General features: G+C 36.1%; 1 protein-coding gene across 3 annotated transcripts in view; it reads right to left on the bottom strand.

Annotated features, from left to right (window-relative positions):
* LOC150107593 (uncharacterized) overlaps positions 1-21,413 on the bottom strand; it is a 279,745-nt gene that overhangs the window by 198,247 nt on the left and 60,085 nt on the right. For 2 of the 3 annotated variants that reach the window (XM_090391408.1, XM_090391406.1), the window contains exons 4-5: positions 20,599-20,689; positions 8,977-9,176 (exon numbers count right to left, since the gene is read on the bottom strand). In XM_090391408.1, coding sequence (XP_090247534.1) covers positions 8,977-9,176; positions 20,599-20,689 — 291 coding nt within the window. The remainder of the gene's footprint in view (positions 1-8,976; positions 9,177-20,598; positions 20,690-21,413) is intronic. The other variant, XM_090391407.1, reaches the window with a different exon arrangement.

Raw genomic sequence — 21,413 nt, 5'->3', positions numbered from 1 at the left:
ACTATTGTTATTAATTAGATGTGTGTGAGTTTGATTTCCCAAGGCAGCAATAAAATTCAACCGAACGTTTTAAAATTCGTAAAAGTGTTAAAACTAAGTAATATATATATATAATGAATGTTATGGCAGTTTCACATATGGAATTCGGTTGAAGAGAGCTAGCATTTCAACTCAATTGTCAACTATGCTTTTATCTTTCGGTTGTGCAATCTTTTGTTAATACCGCACCAATCATATGCATGTTTTAATAACCTGCCTTTACTGTCTGTTTCGCGTTAGGCTTAATTACCATAAAGGGAGAAAAGTCACAAAAGAGAAAAATGTTCCTGGTCTGGGGATTTCCTTATTCAGGTAATATTCCCTAATTTCATGTTATCAGTCTGTAGTGTGCCAGTATCGGTAAGTGGTGATATTATTTGATCTATTCTACATTAAAAAATTTAACCCTGAGATGGATAAGTGGCTGATAAAAAATAAAAAAAAAATCCCGCGAACAATCAGAAGAAGTAGAAAAGACTCAAAAATAAGGACAGTATTTCATATTTTACCAGAACAGCCCAGATCGTCTTCAGAACCAATAGGAGGTAAAAAATGTAATATATGCATTTGATTTTTGTAATATTTGCTGTGTATGTTTTGTACTGAATATAAATACAATAAATATTATAATAATATATCTCTCTATTACAATTTTTTTCGAGGGGGGGGGGCATGAAATATTTTAATTTTTGCAAAGGGGGCCCTGACATCCAGAAGTTTGGGAAGCACTGACATATGGTACTAAACATCTTCACCTGGACAGTACAAACCTTGCAAAATGATTTCTCAATAACTCAACTATTTCTTGTTCTTCTGTTATTCCTACTGTTAGCACTCATTACAGTCATCATTCCATAGTCATTCTTCCTTTTACTCACCACACAGCAAAAACTTGGGGATTTCTTTTGGCATTATTAACTATCTTCCTCTCATAATTAGCTTTGGCTTTCCTTACCATACAGGTCACTCTTCTTGTCTGTACCTTGTACTGCTCATGGACTTGAAAATCATCTTTCTCTTTGTATTTCCTCTGCAACTTTTTTGTTTTTCTGCTGCTCCTGCTTAATGATATTATTTATCCATGTAACCACTACCTGATTGATCTTATTGACTCTGTATGCAGTTGGATACTTCTTCAAATATCCTTTTGACTATCGCCCATGCACTACTAACATCTCTCCAAATTCCAGAGTCCAAATTCATATGACATAGAATTCTCTGATGTGCTCAGTTTCTCATAATTATCTGCTTTGCAATTCCACATATACCCCTTCCTAACCAAAAATTGTGATGCCTGGAAATCTACCAGGTTTCTGAATTGGAAGCATTGTACCTACACTGGTTACTACTATATTTTCCAATGCTATGACCAAATGCAGTGCTCTCAAGTCCCCTATATAACATGTTGTCTTAGGTAATATCTCTTAGAAGCTGTATAAATTCCATTTCTTTTCCTGCCTGTGACCATTCTTCCTTCCAATCTATGTCCCAGTAGATGAAGTCTCCTTCCCATAATAATAATCATTCATTGTGCTAATTTGCCAATGCATGCTATCTACATTCTCCCTTATATCCACGCCTCACTCTTCTTCACTTCTGATAACACACTTACCAACCAAGATCAGTCCATCCTGGTATAATCACATCACATTCTATATAGCATCTTGAGCCTCAAAAAAAAAAAAAAAAAAAAAAAAAAAAAAAAAAAAAAAAAAAAAAACTTGGTATTTTTTTTATTGTTTTAAACATTATTTCTTTTCTACTTAACTCCTAACATCTCCTTTTTCCTTTCTAGGCTTATAGGCCAAGTGGCATGTTCTGGACTCAATTCCATCTTTTTAAGAGTCTTCCTCTGCATCGGGTGCCTTTTGGGTGGTAATTTAGAATTGGGTATTCTACTTCTATTAATTCTCAGTACGTGTTCGTTCCATTTTTCTTTATAGCAAATAACTGTTTCGTTTAGGGAGTTTGTAATTCCAAGTTTATTTCTGATTTCGCTGATTTTCATTTTATCCATTATTGTGACTCCATCAGTTTTGCACAGAAATTTCATTTCGGATGATTCAATTCTTCTTTCATCTGCATTTTTTATTGTCCATATTTAACTGCCATAAAGTAAGGTAGGTTTAACTACTGTATAGATTCTTATTTGTGTGTGTTTTTGTACATAATTGGGGTTTGAAAAATTTTATTTATAATGCCTGTTACTTTTAAAAAGTTTGATAGTTTCAGTTCTATATCAGCTTCATTTTCACATGACATCGTGTCATGTGAATTTTCATATGACATAGTTAAATATCTGAATGCATTTACGTGCTCTATTATTTTGTTGTTTGTTACTATTTTGCTGCTTCTTCTTCTTATTATTATTATTATGTAACACCTCCAGGGAGTCCAAAGATTCATCAAGGGAGGGCACCTACTCTACAACTCTCTGTCTCCACCAACCACAACTACCTTCTTCATCTACACCATCGCCATCTCCCACCGACCACCACGACTAGTATTTTCATAGACAATCACAAACATCCATGCCCATGGTGGGATTTGAACCCACAGCCTTTTGGCTGGAGAGCAGATACTTACCACTCGGCCAACCAGGCCTGGATTAGCACCTTTGAAGCCCATGACTTTTGTTTTGTCTGTTGATATTTCCATATCATATGTTTTTATCAGATTATTTAGACTGCATAATGATTTTTGTAATTAATCTTCATTGTTTCCAAGTATTATTGGTCATCAGCAAACAGTAGGGTAACTAATCTGTTATTACAGTTTATCTTGAATCCTCCTTCATTAGTTATCTTCCATTATTTTATGATTTTATCTATGTATATATTAAATAAAACTGGTGAGAGATGGCAGCCCTGGCATATTCCTCTAGTTATTGGTTTCCAGCTTGATGTTAAATTATTGTACTTCACAGGTATTTTATCTGATATATATATCAAATAAGGCTCTAAAGAGTTGGTTTGGTATTTCATATTCTTCCAGGATTTCCTGTAGTTTTTCTCTGATAATTTTATCAAATGCTTTGATGTAATTCATAAAAGCTATGTGTGTTTCTATGTTCATTTCTCTGTGTTTTTCAATTAGTAATTTTAACGTAAATGCAGAGTGTATGCAAAACCTGCCTTTTCTGAATCCATTTTGTTTTATTAATTTTGAGTCTACTAAACATTTAAGTTTATATGCTAAGATTTTTGCATATACTTTATAACAGGTACTAAGTAAGCTGATGCCACAATATTTGTTACAATCCAGATTTGTGTAAATCTTAGAATACTGTTCACAGACATCTGAAATGGCATGCTAAAAACCTTCCTCAGAATGCCTGATGTATGCAGAAGAGAGCTAATTGCTTAATAGATGACCCTTCTCTCATTAACCACCTAGGAAGATAACTTCACTATTTTGAATAGTTGGAGTACAGAAAGTCAAACTTCAGAAATATGAGAAGAGGTCAGGGTGATTTTTGGAAGTTGGAAAGCAGTAAATATAGCAGATGAATGTTACTGAATGGGGTAAGGAAACCTTAAGCTAGGTGAAGCCAAAAGCTGAGGATTCTAAGTTTGGCATTCTCAGGCAAGCAATGTCTGATCTAAAGGCACCATACTGAATGTAATTTGGACAGTGGGTGTGGATGGTAGTTGTTGTAGTTGGAATTTGGATTTCTGTCAAGAATGAGAGATATGGTTTAGATATCTGCAAGTGATTATATATGCTTTTATGATGGCATTTATGCCACAGATATAGGGAAAAAAAATCACTAATTAAATTAAGGGGATATTAGATCCCACATTGTTTTAAAACCGAATAAGAAGCTCTCTGATTCCAATCTTTGAGTTTCTTATTCGGTTTTAAAACAATGTAGGATCTAATATCCCCTTAATTTAATTAATGTTTATATTGCCGAAATGAAGCCTGTTGGCTCTTTATATTTAAGTAAAAAAAAAATCACTTTTGTAAAGTGGACACAAAAGTGATTTTTTTTTCCCATATACATTTTGGTATGTTTTGTAATTTTTGCTGAGTTAGATTTTGAGGGAGGTTTTATTAAATCACAATGAAACTATCACTATTTGTTGCACATTTCATTTTTTGATTAGGAAATAGTGTTGAAAAGAGAACAGGGACATGCAATGAGAGTAGATAGATTCTTGGACATGATGCCATATTGAGAGTAACCAGTCTCTTTGCCAAACATGGCCTTGACAATGCCTCCTTCATACCACTACTTGTACTCTACCCTCCTCCAGGTGACCTGGCAGAGTATATGGGAGATGGATTATCACCAGCTGAACAGAAAGCTTCCTCACTTGTTACTGACATGTTCAGGACATTCTTAGAAGTTGAGCAAGTGAGATTTAGGTGTGTGTTTTTTTTTGCTTGTAAAAATTGTGTTTGTGTTTTCTGTTTATGAGACTAACTTGCATACTGACAGGTTACTGCAAAATGATAAGGCATTATTTTCATCAACAAAATGGAGGATTGGGGTTTCTAAATATTTTTACATGTACTTACATGACATGGAAAGGGAGAAAGAAACCAGAATCCCCTACTCTAGAGACCAAACAACATTGACCATTTCAGAACACACACAATTTACAGACAAAATATACCAATGGTGATGGTAGTGGACAGTTGTAGAGTAGGTACCCTCCTTCAATGAGTCTTTGGAGTCCTTAGAGGCATCACAAAATAATAAATAATAATAATACTTTGTATTCTTCAATAAGCAGAGTGGTGTTTTCACTGGGTGAAAGTAATCTCCAACCTAACTGGTATTTTCTCCAGCTGGGAAGATATTGTTTTACAGTGGGAATGGTCTCTCTCTCTCTCTCACACACACACCAATAGCCCATTTTATGGAAACAAGCCACAATGAGAAGCCAGTTGACAAATGAAAGGGGAAGACTGTATATACCACATCAATTATCCATTAGAAGTTCTCGTTGCATATACACATATTGATAAGTAATTGTTTACAGATTCTTGTGAAGATACTGCATCAAATAATAGCCTGGTAAGTTACATACTCAAGAGCTGAACATTTTCTTCAAGGACTATTTACAGAATACAAAACTGATTCAATCTTTCACAATAAGTCTTTTGACAAAAGGAGTCTAATAATAATGATTCTAAGCTAAAAAACATGATTCACTTTTTTTTTTTCTGCATAAGAATTATTTCAAATAAATTGATGTTAATTAAATTAGAGTCTGTGGAACTCAGTCAGCTTTTATGAAGCCTTTTGACTGGAAATATTTTTTGATGAAGCCTTTTGACAGGTCCAAATTCATCTGGGGTGAAAAGAACCTTTATCAGGGCTTTTAAACAACTGGAGGTAGTGAAGAACTACACAATTTACACACAAAAATATACACTTAAGCATAAAACTAACTACTTTATTCTAAACTTGTGATTACAAAACCCTATCTGGGCAGGTCATGAGATGTAAGGACCTATAGCTACAGCAGATTATTATTATTATTATTATTACTTAAATTTCTGGCTATATCACTTGAAAGGAAAAATAAATAAATAAAAACTTCCTTTTTTTTTTTTTAAAGTAAGAATGTAATAGTGATGTGAGTGAGACATGGATGTAATGGTAGTTAGTGAAATTCTGCATATATTTGGTTGAATAAGTAGTGGAGATGGAGAGTTGTAGAGTAGGTGCCCTCCCTCAACGAATATTTGGACTCCTTGGAAGTGTCATGTAATAATAATAATAATTGTTGCTATAGGAGAATTGGAATGCAAAAAACTATTTTAGATAGGGATATTTTGTTTGATGTGATATGACGGTAATATTAAAGAGTTTAGAAGTTATTCTGTGTTCTGATAATGTCAGATTAGAGGTGGGGACAATGTGATCCAGTATCAAGTTTGCAAAAATATTTTGCCCTTCGATTCAGGCGGTATTAACGTGTGATATAATACTAGAAGAATGTGACTGTAGTCTTCAAGGGACAACTCTGCTATTCTAGGTTCTTGTAGAATGAACATAGTTTTGAATATGATCTTCATAATGGCTAAGCCAATAACAGAAGATAACAATAGCACTCCTCGATTTGCCTAGTAGGTGGATAACTGAGACATCTTCAGACACAGAAGATGTGCTGAAGATAGGTATAGTCTTCAATATACCTATAGGTATATGAAGGCATGAAAACTGGTCAATTTCAAATGAAATCAGACTGTCAGGTCAAACAGAAGTCTTCTTCTGCTGTTATTGTTGTTTATTACATAAATCTAATTAAGTCTACAGCAGATGCAACAGATTTGCAACAAATTTAACTATGAGGTTTTTGAACTTGAAGAAAGCAACTGGGTTTTGCTAATTAAAATTATGGGACATGAACATTTATATGAGCTTTTTCAATGAAGGCAAGTTAGTTTCACAAAACAGAAAAAATAAAAGCGTGTGCGTGCATGCACGCACGCACGCGCGCACACACACACACACACACCACTTTCCATGCAAAAAAGCCTAAATTCTCACTTGCTCAATTTCTATGAATGGTCCTTATCACTTCCCTTTGTTCTATCCTTTGGAAAACATCTGAATTCATCTGGGTAGCATCTCTCAACAACTTATATGTTCTGATACCATAAATGATATCAACTTTTTTTTTCTTTTCTCCTACTGAAAAATCTACAGAAATGACATTCCTTCAACGTGTCCTCACAGCCAGTGTTCCAGTCCTGATATCAACTTTCTTAGCAACCTTTTGTAGATTTTCTAGTCTCTCCATCTCATCGAAATCCAAGTGACCAAACCTGTAAACATTAGTTCATAATATACTTTTTTTTAACATGTACACACAAGAAAGGATAACAATATTTTATTTACAAAATTTTATGTTGAAATTAATTCCAAGAAACTGTGCAAAGAGTTCCAATTCTTTACATCTTCAGCATCTCTGAACTTGTTTCAAGAATGTTAAAGAAATATAACTTGATACCAACATTCTTTCTTATTAATAAACTCTCATCTTGGCTTCCTCTAAGGACAGACAACTCCCTCTTGCCCTTCCAGGCCTGTCCCAAGTCCATGTGAATGTAGCTTCTTTATTTTGGACAAACTGGTGTGGGTAAACGACTACCTGAAAAGTCTGGCTGAGAAAAGCATAATGCAGATGACAAACATATATCTTTGGTCACAAATCCAATTGCTTCATCAATATCTTTAAATACAAACATTTATTTAATGAAAGTGCCAAAGCCTGAGTAAACTGCCTAAACTTGAATTGAAATTATTGTATGTCTTTACCAAAAATATGGTAGAGTCTCATTCTCTTTAGTCATCACTAGTTTTTTTTTAAGTATCCTATTCATATCTCAATGTAATTACATCAGGTGCTCACATGGCACTAATATCTTTGGATATAATCTTGTTAGCATTGTACCTTGTTCAACTGTTCCTACTGAGGATGGCTTGTTAATTTCAAGCCAAAATATTTCCAAATAAAATATTATTACTGTTTTTTATATTTACTTGTTAAAAGTATATTCATTATGACACAAGTGGCTCTGAAAAAAAAAAAGAAAAAAAAACAGCAGTTCATAATATGTAAGACCACACAGATTATGGAAATACCATAACCGTATCTCTGCTGATCTGCATCTTCCTCACCATGCTATTTGTATTCATGACCTTTGCCTTCTTCTCCTCTTCCAGTATAATCTATGCTATTCTTCTTCTTCTTCTTCTTCTCATCCATCTAGTGACAGGTTGAGTCCCCTTTGTACAATCTGTCTCCAAATGGTTCTACTTCTAGTCTTCTCGAACATAGTAATGAAGTTGGGGTATTTGCCTCTTTGCTTTCATGGCTTTTGAAGTCTGTGAGAAGGTATTTCCTTGCATATTTTCTCTAGGTATATGTTCTCTGGACATGGCCGAACCAACAGAGCTGTTGCTGAAGAATAATGTCTGTGAGGTTGTCCTGGCAACTGCAATCCTTCTTTACTTGTTCTGTGGTTTTATGTTTATTCCAGTGGTGTTTTATTTTTCTTAGGCATTTCCCCTCGAATGCTTATTTTTGAGTAGTTCCTTCTTAGTGAGTCACCATTACTCATTTCCATGTTGCTATAGGGATGATCATGACTTTGAATAGTTTGGTTTCAAGATGTTTCAAGAGTTTGTTATTGTTCCATATATTGTTTAGTTTATTTATGTTTGACCATCCAATGTTAATACTGTGTTTCACTGCTTCAGTACTGTCTAAATTGTGTGTAATGGTGCTTCCTAAGTAGACAAAGAATTTCACTTGTTCTAGGGTTTGGTTCTCAGGGTTATTGAGATGTTTTCAGCTTCTCTTCCTACTGTCACTATTTTGGTCTTACTGCCTGTTGATCCTCATTCCAAAGTTTTTACACACTTCATTTAAAAGATGGACTGTTTTTTCTAATTGTAGCTTGGATACTACCAGGATTACTATATCATCTGTAAGACCAAATGTAGTTGATGTTTCTTCCGTTTATATTTATACCTGGTTCATTGGAGATTTCCTTGCATATTTTCTCTAGGTATATGTTAAATAAGTGTGGTGAAAGTGAGCAGCCCTGCATGACTCCTTTTTCTATCTTAAATTCTTCTGTTTTTATATTATTAAATTTGATGAGTGCTTTTGTGTCTTTGTAAAAATTTGAAATGAAGGTCAATAATTCAGAGTCTATTGATTTAGAGTTTAGAATGTTGATCTGTGCTATTATAACTTCAAAAAGAGTGATAACATGAGACCGATATCAAAAAACTATTTCTCTTAATTTGGAAGAACTATTTTAACAAAAGCTAATATGAAAATATTTTAAAGCGTTTTTACCATTTTTTAAATTCTCTGTGACTTCACTGGTTTCATAATTAAGCTGTTTAGGTTTAAGAACTATTTTAACAAAAGCTAATATGAAAATATTTAAAAGCGTTTTTACCATTTTTTAAATTCTCTGTGACTTCACTGGTTTCATAATTAAGCTGTTTAGGTTTAAGAACAGCCCGTTTAGCTGAAAAGAATCTTTTCTTTTTCACTGGAGGTTGCAAAAGAGAAACATCAATGCTTTCATCATCAGAACCTGGTGGTGTTGATTCATTAAGCTTCTGAGCACCTTGCACAGATCTAGGCCAAAATAAACTGATATATATATATATAAGAGGGATAGTTATGTATAGCAATTAAATCAATATCTGAAAAAAAAAAAGTTTTTATTCCAAATCAGATAAAAATTTGTGTGTATGGTTGGAGAACAACACTCAAAATGAAAATTCCATATCTTTAATTTAGCATCCATGGCTAATGGATAGATACCAGTAGAACAGGAGAGAATAAAGAGGTGACATAGAGCAGGAGTCAATTCTGGGACACAAACCTTCACAACAACTGGAAAAATTCCAGTAGAACCAGGAGACTTATTGGTATCAATTTGGACAAGATTTTCATGATCTATTTCTCACAAAAAATCAAAGCAGCCATTGAATATTGCATGTTTGGAATGATAGGAGGACATTTAACAAGATTGTCAATGCAAGAATTGAAAGAAAATAAAGATGCACGATGATGACTAGCTTTTCCATAATTAACAACGCAAGAACCATCCAAATGCAAAATAGCTGGAAGCACAATTGGAAAGAAGTTATATCCAGAAGCTTTGGCCATAAACCTAAGAGCATGACTGCCATTCAGACACTGCATGTTGCCTGCTATTGCAGCATGCAGTGTCTTGATAACCACATCCCTATCAAAATCAGTTTTAGATGTACTGATAATTTGCTTGTAACTATTTCTGGCTTTAGTCTAAACAGAAAAAGAAGATGGAGAAGATTTTGATGAAAGCCAAAACTGATTATTCTTGATAATTCACATGTATGGCTTTGGCACACTTTTTGGAGAAACAAAGAATAGAGGCATGAGAATTTAGAGTGTAATGGGGAAATAGATGATCTCATACAAATAAAAATTGATTCGGTGATGCATTTGGTACAAATGCATGGATTAGAAGACAAAACAAAATAACAATAATCCAACCAAGGAAATAAAGAAAAAAAATTGTAAACATTGACCCACTTAGTATTTTTCTTCTTATTATTATTTCTTGGGTATTTTCAAGGAGTCAAAAACTCATCACAGGAGGCCTGTTCTAACCACTGTTCACAAAATATATCTATCATGCCTCTCCTGGAAATTATTCACTGATGAAGCCCTTGCATCTATCTCTAGCAATTAATTCCACCTATTCACGACCACCAACAATCTAGTTCTAACACCTTGCTAACCACACTCTTATATAATTTCCAGGAGTGACCATGTGTTCATTCCTTTCCTACTATGTATTGAAAAAAGTCTTTGGTGTCAATCTTATAAAACCCCTTTAATAACTTACATGCTTCTATCACATCCCTTCTTATTCTGCCTGCTATTGCTTCAGCTAGTTTTTAAAACACACTGATGTTCAATCAATTCTCATAAGGAGCAATCCATAGACCTGCCATAGACTCACCTGATTGAGTGACCACAATCTTGGTCACTCACCTCTGGATACTCTCCACAACTTCTTTATCCTCATGAAATCCAGGGGGGGGGGGGGACTAGATATGCACAGAATAGTCCAGATGTGAATTTGTTAAAGCTTTATAAAAATGGATTATTAACTGCTTTATTCCTGCTTGTCAGTGAGTTCTTCAGTAGCACATAATCTGATGTGCTTTTTTGACCCCCCCTTTACAATATGTCCTCTAAACTTCAACTTCCTCATGACAATAACCCCAAAATCCTCAGTTTCATCAATTTCCTGAAGTTCAGTTCCATCATTATAATACACAGCTTGTGATCTCTTCATCCCAAAGTGACCTTACACTTGGACATGTTAAACTAGCAGCTATTTACCTTTGCCGATACTGCTAGTCTATTTAAGTCATCCCACAGGATCTCATCTTAGAAAATGTAGAAAAAATTATTCATGTATAAAACTGCCCATCCACAATACTGGTGTACTATGAGTTGACCAACCTCTCATGAATGAGTTCTTGATAAACAAAACAAAAGTAAATGAGAGTGGCTGCGTGAATGTTGCTGCATGGGAGAAGAGATCAAAACTAAATTATTGGATCTGCATAGCCACAATATCAATTCACCTCAATTCTTGACTATTAACTCCGTCCTAGATAGTTCCTCTAGTCTGATGGTTTAATGACCTTGGCTGTAGTATATACATCCAGGGCTACAAATGAGTCCACCAATGTGGGTGCAAGCAGAGGATTTAGCAGCTGCAAATCAACTAGATTTCTCCAAATGTTCATTTTAATACACACTATGGGGCTTTAACATTAATTCCATCAACACTACTTCTGAGATTTAACCTTAGACAATGCAATCATGGAGGTTATCTTGACTATCTTGAAAAGAACATCTTCCATCTCCTTTTAGATTCTAAGGAGAGAAACTCTGTTTGAAAATATTATGAGTGCATAAACAGTGAATGAGTTTCAGATACAGTTTGATGAGTAACATGACAGTGGAATAAATGATCTTTGTGAACATTCATTCTACAGAGAGCTAATGATAGTAATAATAATAATCATAATAACATGAAATTGAATATATACTTCTTAGGCCAGTTTATGTGCTCTACAGAGGGAAAAATGAATTTCCACAAAGAGAAAAAGCCTGTCACCTTCATATAAGGTTGACTCACTTCTATTGAAAAAAAAAAAAAAAAATCCTCATAAATGTTCCTCACATCAGGATGAGAATCATTAAAATTCAGGTCTTTACAAACCAGAGGGCATAAGTCACATGGAGGGTGGCCATCCCCCCCCCTCAGATACGATAACTGGATTCTTCAAGGAATATAGAGGGGTAGGCATCATCATCATCATCAAATTCCTGCCATGTACACTAAAGGGATGTACAGGATATGATAGTACTACATGAAAAATTTACATCATTACTAACTTCCTATCTACAATTTTCCTCCAAATCAGTCTGTTACTTGTCAAGACTCCAACATTATCGGATCTTATATTTCTATCATCTAAGGCACTTTGTACCATATCAATTCACCTATATCTTGGTCTTCCTCTGGGTCATTTTCCTGCCAACGTGGCAGAGAACCCTTGTTTTGCTAATCTTTCCTCGTCCATTCTGTTTAAGTGACCATACCACCTGAGATTAGCTCTGCTAACACATTCCTGGATGCTGACAATGTCAAAACCTTTCCTAATATCCTCATTTTTAATATGATATTGCAACTGATGCCATCTGTTCACACTCTAATCTTTCACAGGACTCTCACATCTTCAATCTCTAGTCTTTGGTCAAGTGTTTTACTTCTGACCCAGCTCTCAGATCTATAAGTTAAAACTGGTTTGAACAGTGTCTTGTATGCAGCTAATTTAGTGTTCCGACTAATTTCTCTCTTATTCCATATGAATTTATTCAATCGACTTCCTACCATACCAGCTTTGTTGATTCTGTTGTCTACTTCCATATTTAATTTACCATCTTCACTAAAAATTGTGGCTAAGTAGCTGAAATGTTTTACTTGTTCTACAGGTTCTCCGTTCACAACACAGCAGACATTTCCAACGATTTTGCCTATTTTCATTGCCTTTGTCTTTTTATTGCTGACCTTCATACCATATCTATTACAGCAGTTATTCAATTTAGTCAGGGAATCTTACAGACTTGTAGCTGATTTATTTAGAAGTATAACATTGTCTGCATAAAACTAAGAGCTGATATTAACATTTCCAATTTTGATGATCCATATAGATAATGAATAACAGAGGGGGATAATGTACATCCTTGTCTCACACCAGATTCAACATTAAACCATCTTCCTGTACTTCTTCAATTCTAACTGCTGATGTACAACTCAAATACCAACTAAGTATTGCTTGATATAATGCCCCATTAACACCATATAACTGTAGTGTTTTGAATATCTTCTCTCTTGGCACCTTCTCATATGCCTTTTCCAGATCGACAAAACTTAAACACAGATCTTTGTTTATTCCCATGATTTCTCAACTATTTGTCATAAAGTGAAGAAAGATCTGATCCTGACAGCCTCTATTTGGCCTGAATCCAGCTTGTTCTTCACCAAGTTTTTCTTCTACAATTCTTCTGAACCGTTTCTCAAGTATACTTGCATAGATCTTACCAGGAACACTCAGTAGGGAAATACCGCTGTAATTCTCTCATTCAGTTTTATTTCCCTTTTTATATATGGGTACTATGAGAGCTCTACTCCAATCATCAGGAATTCGTCCCTCTGTCCAGGTCTTCTGAATTATGCAGTGCAGCCACTGTAAAACTTTTATACCACCGTGCAAGAAGAATGATTTTTATGGGAGATTTTAACTACAGCAGTATAAATTGGGGAGAGGAAGATGCATGTAGCAATAAGGGAATGAAATTTCTAGAATTCTTGAGGGCCAAATGTCTCAGGCAACATGTAACAGAGGGAAGAAGAGGTTCAAGAGTTTTGGATTTGGTTATAGCATCAGAAGAGTTGATAATAACTGAGATGACATTTCTCCCACCAGTTGGACAGAGTGACCACATGATTTTGACTTGGAAAACAAATAGACATGCAGGAGTATCAAAGAGACGGGAAAGTATGTGGAATTATAAAGCAGGTGGTTATAATAGTCTTAGACGTCAACTTGGAGAAGTTTCGTGGAGAGAGGAATTGGAAGGCTGGGATATCATTAGTGCTTGGGAAATTGTGAAGGAATATTTGTTAGCAGTAGTGGTGAAAACCACTGAGATAGGATCATGGCCTAGAGACTAGAAGAAGTCAGTTTTTATACCACTACACAAGAAAGGTGATAAGAAGGCATTCAAGAATTATAGAACTATTAGTTTAATATCTCATGCAAGCAAAATTTTATTAAAGATCATGCTAAATAGGATCGAGGCCAAAGTTGAGGCAGAGATGCCCGAGGAACAAGCAGGTTTTAGGAAAGGTAGGGGCACCAGAGATTAGATCCTTTGCCTTAGACAGATCATAGAAAAATATAAAGAATTCAGCCTCCCTCTGGTAATGTGTTTCTTAGACTACTCTAAAGCTTTTGAGTGTGTTGAGTATGTGAAACTGTGGGAAGTAATAAAAAGAATGGGTTTTCCTCAACACACTATCAGGTTGATAGCCAACTTGTATAAGGAGCAAGAAGCCACAGTAAGAACAGGTGTTGGATTGACTGACTGGCTTCAAGTTGGAAAAGGAGTTAGACAAGGATGTTTACTTTCTCCTCACTTGTTTAGTATATATGCAGAGGACATCAAGCGTGAAGCATTGGATGAGCTCAGGACAGGAATTACGATAGGAGGTAGATTGATCAGTAATCTGAGGTACGCTGATGATACAGCACTCTTTTGTAATGACATGGAAGAACTAGGACTAATTCTTGGCAAAGTTAACAAGATCAGTAATAACAGAGGACTTCAACTCAATTCTAGCAAGACAAAGATCATGGTTCTCAAAGGAAAAACAAACAGAGAAGCTCTTGAGAAACAAGTGTATCTTAATGGAGAAAGAATTGAGGAAGTCAGCAAGTTTGAGTACCTGGGATCCATTATTAATGTGAAGAATTGCTGTTCAGAAGATGTCAGAAAAAGGTTAGGAATGGCTAAAACAACAGTCAGAGACCTGTCTAAAATCTGGAAGGATGGATCTATATCCATGGGAACAAAGTTGAGGATTTTAGATGCAGTTGTTTTTCCAACAGCGACTTATGGATGCGAGACTTGGAACCTAAAGAAGTCAGATAAGAAACGGATATCTGCTTTTGAGATGTGGTGTTACAGAAGGCTGTTGAGAATATCATATACTGAAAGGCGTACAAATGAATGGGTGTTAGAAAAGATTAGTAGAATTTTAAGGTTCCTTAAGGTTATTGACAGAAGAAAGTTAAAATATTTTGGACACATAGAAAGGATGGAAGGAGGACTTCTCAGAACAGTAATAGAAGGTAAAGTTCCTGGAAAAAGAGGCAGGGGTAGACCATCAATGAGATGGACGGATGGATGGATGGCATGTGGCAGTGACTGATCTTCAGAGAGTTGAAGATGCCAGAGAAGCAAACAACAGGACTACATGGTGAGGCCTGGTGTGGAACATCATCGGGCATCGGAGTGACCATACGGCTTCTGAAAATGCCCAGTGAACATAGAGAGTGGTGAAAAAACCTATAGGTGGAGATGACCGTGCTAATGCTTCTGCCTGGTATCTCCACTTGGGCCTGGCTCCCACTGAAGAGACCTCAATAAAGGTTGAAACTAGTCTGGGTAGTGGCCCTTCCCTTAATGCATAACATTATACATATCTGCAAGGAGATGTGTTTTGCATTATGGGAGATACTAAGATAGGAGTGATATTGGTTTGCTCCACCTTTGCAACGAGTTGCCCGGTGTTGTACCACCTTACTCCAGTCTCCTGAAGATACTTTCAGGTGCAAGCTTTGTTTGCTCACACTTGGATAAAGGATTAAACTAAATTTATTATAGTCTAACCAAGAGAAAAATAAACTTTCAGCATCTTTCTCTAAATCCAGAGTAATTTAATAAAAAGGTGGTGCACTGTTTGGTAACTCCTATAGGTGGAGATGACCTTGCCAATGCTTCTGACTGGTATCTCCACTTGGGCCTGGCTCCCACTGAAGAGACCTCAATAAAGGTCGAAACTAGTCTGGGTAGTGGCCCTTCCCTTAATGTATACCATTACACATATCCGCAAGGGGATGCGTTTTGCATTATGGGAGATACTGAGATAGGAGTGATGTTGGCTTGCTCCACCTTTGCAACGAGTTGCCCGGTGTTGTACCACCTTACCCCAGTCCTGAAGATACTTTCAGGTGCAAACTTTGTTTGCTCACACTTGGATAAAGGATTAAACTAAATTTATTATTGTAGCAGTGGTAAGCTGTATTCCACGAGTGAAGAAGAGGACACGATTTGGAGTAAAGTCTATGACAAACAATATTAAACAGGAACTGCATGCAAAAAAGAGACTCTGGAAGAGATATAAGGAGATAGGTGAAGAGAAGATGCATGAAGAATATAAGACACAGGCCAGGAGAGTGACTAGTATGGTAAAAGGCGAAACTGGAATATGAGAAAAGATTGGTCCTTAGATCCACACAGCTAAAATTCCTAGGGAATTTTTTAGCTATGTGGCCAGTAGGAGGAGAAATGACTGTACAAGAATGACATTGTGGGATAAAAATGGGAATAGAGTGACTGATGCAGAGGACACAGTGGAATTATTCAATGAACACTTTATTGGAGTATTTCATCCTGGAGGAATCAATTTGAATACTAGAGGGATAGGTTAGGTTCGAGGTTTAGAGGTGCAGGAGGAGAGTGTGTTCCAAATACTGAGTACTCTGGATGTCAGATTGGTCAACTGGATTCAGGATTGGTTGTCTGATAGGTATCAGAGAGTAGTGCATGGTGGAGCAATATCAAAGAGGTAGAAGGTTACAAGTGGGGTTCCGCAGGGCTCGGTACCAGGACCTATATTGTTTAACCTTTATATCAATGACATTGTCTGTGGATTGCAAGGGGTTATTCAGTTGTTTGCAGATGATGCGAAGTTGGAAAGGGTTATTAGTAATATTGCAGATGTGATAGCCCTGCAAGAGGATTTGAATAAGCTAGATAGATGGGCAAATGAATGGGAGTATCGGTTTAATGCAGCAAAATGTAAGGTCTTGAGGTTTGGGAAACATCAATGGGACACTGCATACTCTATGGGAGGCGTTAAACTGGAGGAAGTAGGGGAGACAAGAGATCTGGGATTGATGATTGATAGCAACCTGAAATTTAGGGGACATATTACAAAGGTAGTGAAGGCAACACAGAGGATTGTTGCAATAATGAGAAGGACACTGACCTGCAGAGATAAAAGGGTTATCATTCCATTGTATAAGACTCTGATCAGACCACACTTAGACTATTGTTCTCAGATCTGGTCCCCAGGATTTGAAGGGATAAATTAACTGTGGAAAGGGTACAAAGGCAGATAACAAAGATGATGTCAGGACTGTACAAGGATAGTTATGAGGATTGGCTGAGGGAGTGTGGACTGCAGAGTTTGGTGGATAGAAGAAGGAGAGGTGATATGATTGAGACGTTTAAACTGTTGAGAGGTGGTTACAGGGTTGACACTGGGGACTTCTTTCGCTTGGTTGAACAGTGGGAAGGAGTCATGACAAGGGCCATCCCTGGAAGTTACAAAAGAAAACTGTGAGAAAGAGAGCGAGGAGTGGTTTCTTTGTATGTAGGGTGGTTGAACCATGGAATGCATTGCCTGATAGAGTGGTGAGAGCAAGAACAGTCAATGCATTTAAGGAGTGGTATGAAAGACTTTGCGTTTCCTAGGAGGGATCTCCCTCGATGAGTCTTGATAGACTTGTGTTTCTTAGAAAGGACCTCCATGGACGCTTGAATAATAATAATACTTCAGCATTTCTGGTCGAATATCATCTACTCCTGCTGCGTTTCCACATTTCAAGCCTTTGATGGTTTTTTTCTACTTCAAGTATGGATATCTGTGTTATCATTGCTTGTTTCATTTAGCAATTTTTCGAAGTAATTACTCCATACTTAAAGGATATCTTTTTCTCCTATTTCATGAATAACAGAGGGGCTAATATACATCCTTGTCTCACACCAGATTCAACATTAAACCATCTTCCTGTACTTCCTTCAAATGTAAGCCACGGTAAGGCTTTTATAACCACCGTACTTCAGCATTTCTGGTCGAATATCATCTACTTCTGCTGCCTTTCCACATTTCAAGCCTTTGATGGCTTTTTCTACTTAAAGTATGGATATGTATTCCTAACTGCATGCCTGTTGAGTGTTTTTTACCACTGTGCTATCACTGCTTGTTTCATTTAGCAATTTTTCGAAGTAATTACTCTATACTTCAAAGATATCTTTTTTCTCCCGTTTTCATGTCACCTTTATCATCTCTAACTCCTTTTACAGCACTCTTTCCTCCATTTCTAAGCTTCTTCAACAACCTCCAAAATATTTTGAAACCTTCTTGATATTTATTTTCTATGTTCTTGTCAAAGTCCACCCAAGACTTTTGTTTAGCTAGGTTTTACACAGTGTTTAGCTTTCTTACATTTGTCTCTGTATTCTCTAAGAGCACAATCTGACTTATTTGCCAGGAACTTTTGATATGTATCTTCTTTTCCTTCATTGCCTCTTTAACTTCCTGTGTCCACCATGGAGTTCTGATTTTTCTATCCTTGCAGACAACCTCACCACATGCCTCTCTGGCTGAATCAATCAGGGTTTTCTTCAAGGCTTGCCAATGAATCTCCAAGGTTTGGTTCCTGTTCTCAAACTCTTTCTTTTTTTTTCAATCATCTTTGTGCATTTTAGTCTACAGTTCACATCTGAGAGCCACTCAACTTTTATTCGCTTTAAAACTTTCTTACATATTATTCTTTTCAATATGAAATTAAATTTTATCCTGCTCAAGACTAAATAGTGATCACTTCCAATTTCAAATCCTCTGCAGAGTCTGGTGTCCTGCACTAGGGAGAAAACATCACTATCTACAATAGCATGGTCAATGAGATTTTTCTTATTTCTAATACGGGATAATGCCGCTGGAACAATGCTCCAGCGCCATTATCTCCTGTCTCGTAGTGGTTCTCAGTAAGATCTGCAAAATACCCCTGTATAGCTGCAATCACCTCTTGATTAAAAAAAAAAAATGCTCACCACCAAGGAAGAGTTTTAGTTTTGGGAAGAGGCAGAAATCAGAGGAAGCCAAATCTGGGGAATAGGGTGGATGTTCCAACAATTCATAGTGCAGATTCCTTAATTTTCCCATTGCCAAAACACCTTTGTGGGCAGGTGTATTGTCCTGATGAAAGATGATTTTTTTTCTTCCCCAAACTGGATGTTTTCTCAAGAATATTTTCATCTAGTCTAGTTAAAAGATCGGAATAATATTCTCTAATTATTGTTTTACAGTTTTCAAGATAATTAACAAACAAAACACCTTTATCATCTCAAAACACCGATGCCATGACCTTTCCTGCTGATGGAACTGACTTTGTCTTCTTTGGCGCTGAACAAGAGGCTTCTGTCCACTGTTTTGACTACTGTTTGGGTTTTGGTGTGTAATGGTGAATCAGAGTCTCATCCATAGTAATAAATCAACATACAAAATCAGTTTTTTTTTGTTAAAACACTCCAAGCACTGTTCAGAGATTTTCATGTGAGTGCATTTTTGATCTGCTGTGAGCAAGCGCAGCACCCATCTTGTGTAAAGCTTTTTCATTTGCAATTCTTCATGCAAAATATATCCTACACATTCTTTTGGAATGCCTATAGTCTCAGCAATTTCATGCACTTTGACTCGCAGGTCATCCAATACCATATTGTGCACCTGATCAATGATTTCTGGTGTTGTTACACTTTTTGGACATCCTTCACGTGGATCATCTTCAAGGCTGGTATGGCCACGTTTAAACTCGGCAGCCCATTTCTTAATTGTCGAAATGGAAGGAGAAGAGTGCCCATAAACTTTTATGAAGCTGTATAAAAACAAATACTTGATAGGATGACTTGCAATTTCACATGGATGCTTATGAACAGATGCATCAACTAAGGAAAAAAAAAAATCTTGCCAATAGCGTTGCCATTTATGTTCAAGGCCGAGAACTTTTTCACAGACCAGCCACGTATACCTCACTGATTTATGCATGCATACACTTTACTTTACTTACTCCTCCTCCTCTTCTACCTTTTACGGTGTCCAGGTTATTCTCAGACTTTGCAACTGTACGCAAGGATAAGGTAGTTAGCCCTATGCCTCCCTGGTGTATCCTATGTCTGTAGATATAGATATGTGTGTGTGTTCAAGAGGCTACTTTGCCTGTTCTTGGGTGGTGAGGGGGGGGAACAAAAAAACCCCTACCTCTGTATGAGACTGGCTAACTCACCTTTTGTTGAAGGACACCAGATGAAGGTTCCTCACGTCACTGATGGGAATCGAACCCAGGTCTTTCTGACCAAAGGACTTCGTCTATAATGACTGAGCTATAGAGGCTCTGCATGTATACACACTGAATTATATTACAATGTAGCCATATTGCTCTCTGACCAGCATCAGGCAGTTGCTTATCTTAACCATGCTATGCTGAATGGGAGCAGTGAACTGAACTCATATATATACATTTTGTTTCTGTTAATGCTGATCCTGTGCAGAAAGGTTGTAAACCTACTACACATTTAGTATCAAAGCCAAGCTTGAAGTCTTAGATAATGTAGTTCTCTAGAGACCAAACACGATACATTTCAAACTAATGTTTGAAAAAAAAAAAACAGTTCCTCTTTCCACAATAAAAACTCAAGTTTCTAGGAAGGGGAAAAAACCAACCACGTCATCTTTGTACTCTCTGTATATTCAGTTGAAAAGTGCTTATAAAGGTTCCTCAAATTCTATAGAGGATTCAAGCCTACTTTTACAGACAGTTAATGATTATACATCTTTTAAAAAATTATTGAATAAAATATTACTTACATTAAATTGTCTCGTGGGTTTTCTTCAAGAAAAAATCCCTGCATAACATTATCTTGTTCCTGGATTTCTTCATTATCATCTCTATCAGTCTCTAAAATATATTCAGAAATATACAGATTAATCAATAAATTTATGTTTGCAGTTTATAATCTCATTAAATCATAGTAATGTTTGAAAACCAGTTTAACATATAAGGGAAATTAGAATTTATCAAAATCTCCCATAAATTTCACTCACTGTAATATGAGCATCAATTCAAGGAGAGAGAAAAAAAAAATTGGTTACACATTTGAAATATAACACAAGAACGATTCAAACGGCATGAGTATATTTCCATGTATCTCAGCTGCAGATGAGTGAACAGGATAAAACCATTAAAGTTCCAGGGAACCAGGTATAGTTCTGTAAATCAAAATTAATTTTTTAAAAAAATAATAAAATTAACAATAAAAAAATAAGAAAAAATTTTAAAATATTAATGAGAAATTTACGGCAATTAGTTCCAAAAAATTGGAGATACACATGCAGTCTATTCAATTAAGATTAAGCGATAATGCAGTGTTCCAAGATTTTGAGGAAACAATGATCAAATTTAAATTTACTATAGTGTAACAGTTTTGTCTGATTTTATCGAACTCTACGTCTAGTGTCGATGGTATGAGAAGCAATGCCTGGTACCTCTGATTCTAGAAATCTTATGTAATCTTGATGTTCTTTGATTCTGATAATGGCTAGTCTGCTCAAAGTCAACATGATGGTGTACTTGATAAACATTAGATAAGAATAGCAGAGGCAATTTATCTTTAGTAATTAGC

The sequence above is a fragment of the Typopeltis vanoorti genome, chromosome 4 (assembly GCF_054136105.1).
Source record: "Typopeltis vanoorti isolate ZY-2024b chromosome 4, IOZ_Tvanoo_1.0, whole genome shotgun sequence".
NCBI lineage: Eukaryota > Metazoa > Arthropoda > Arachnida > Uropygi > Thelyphonidae > Typopeltis > Typopeltis vanoorti.
This window is presented reverse-complemented; position numbering and strand designations above follow the sequence as displayed.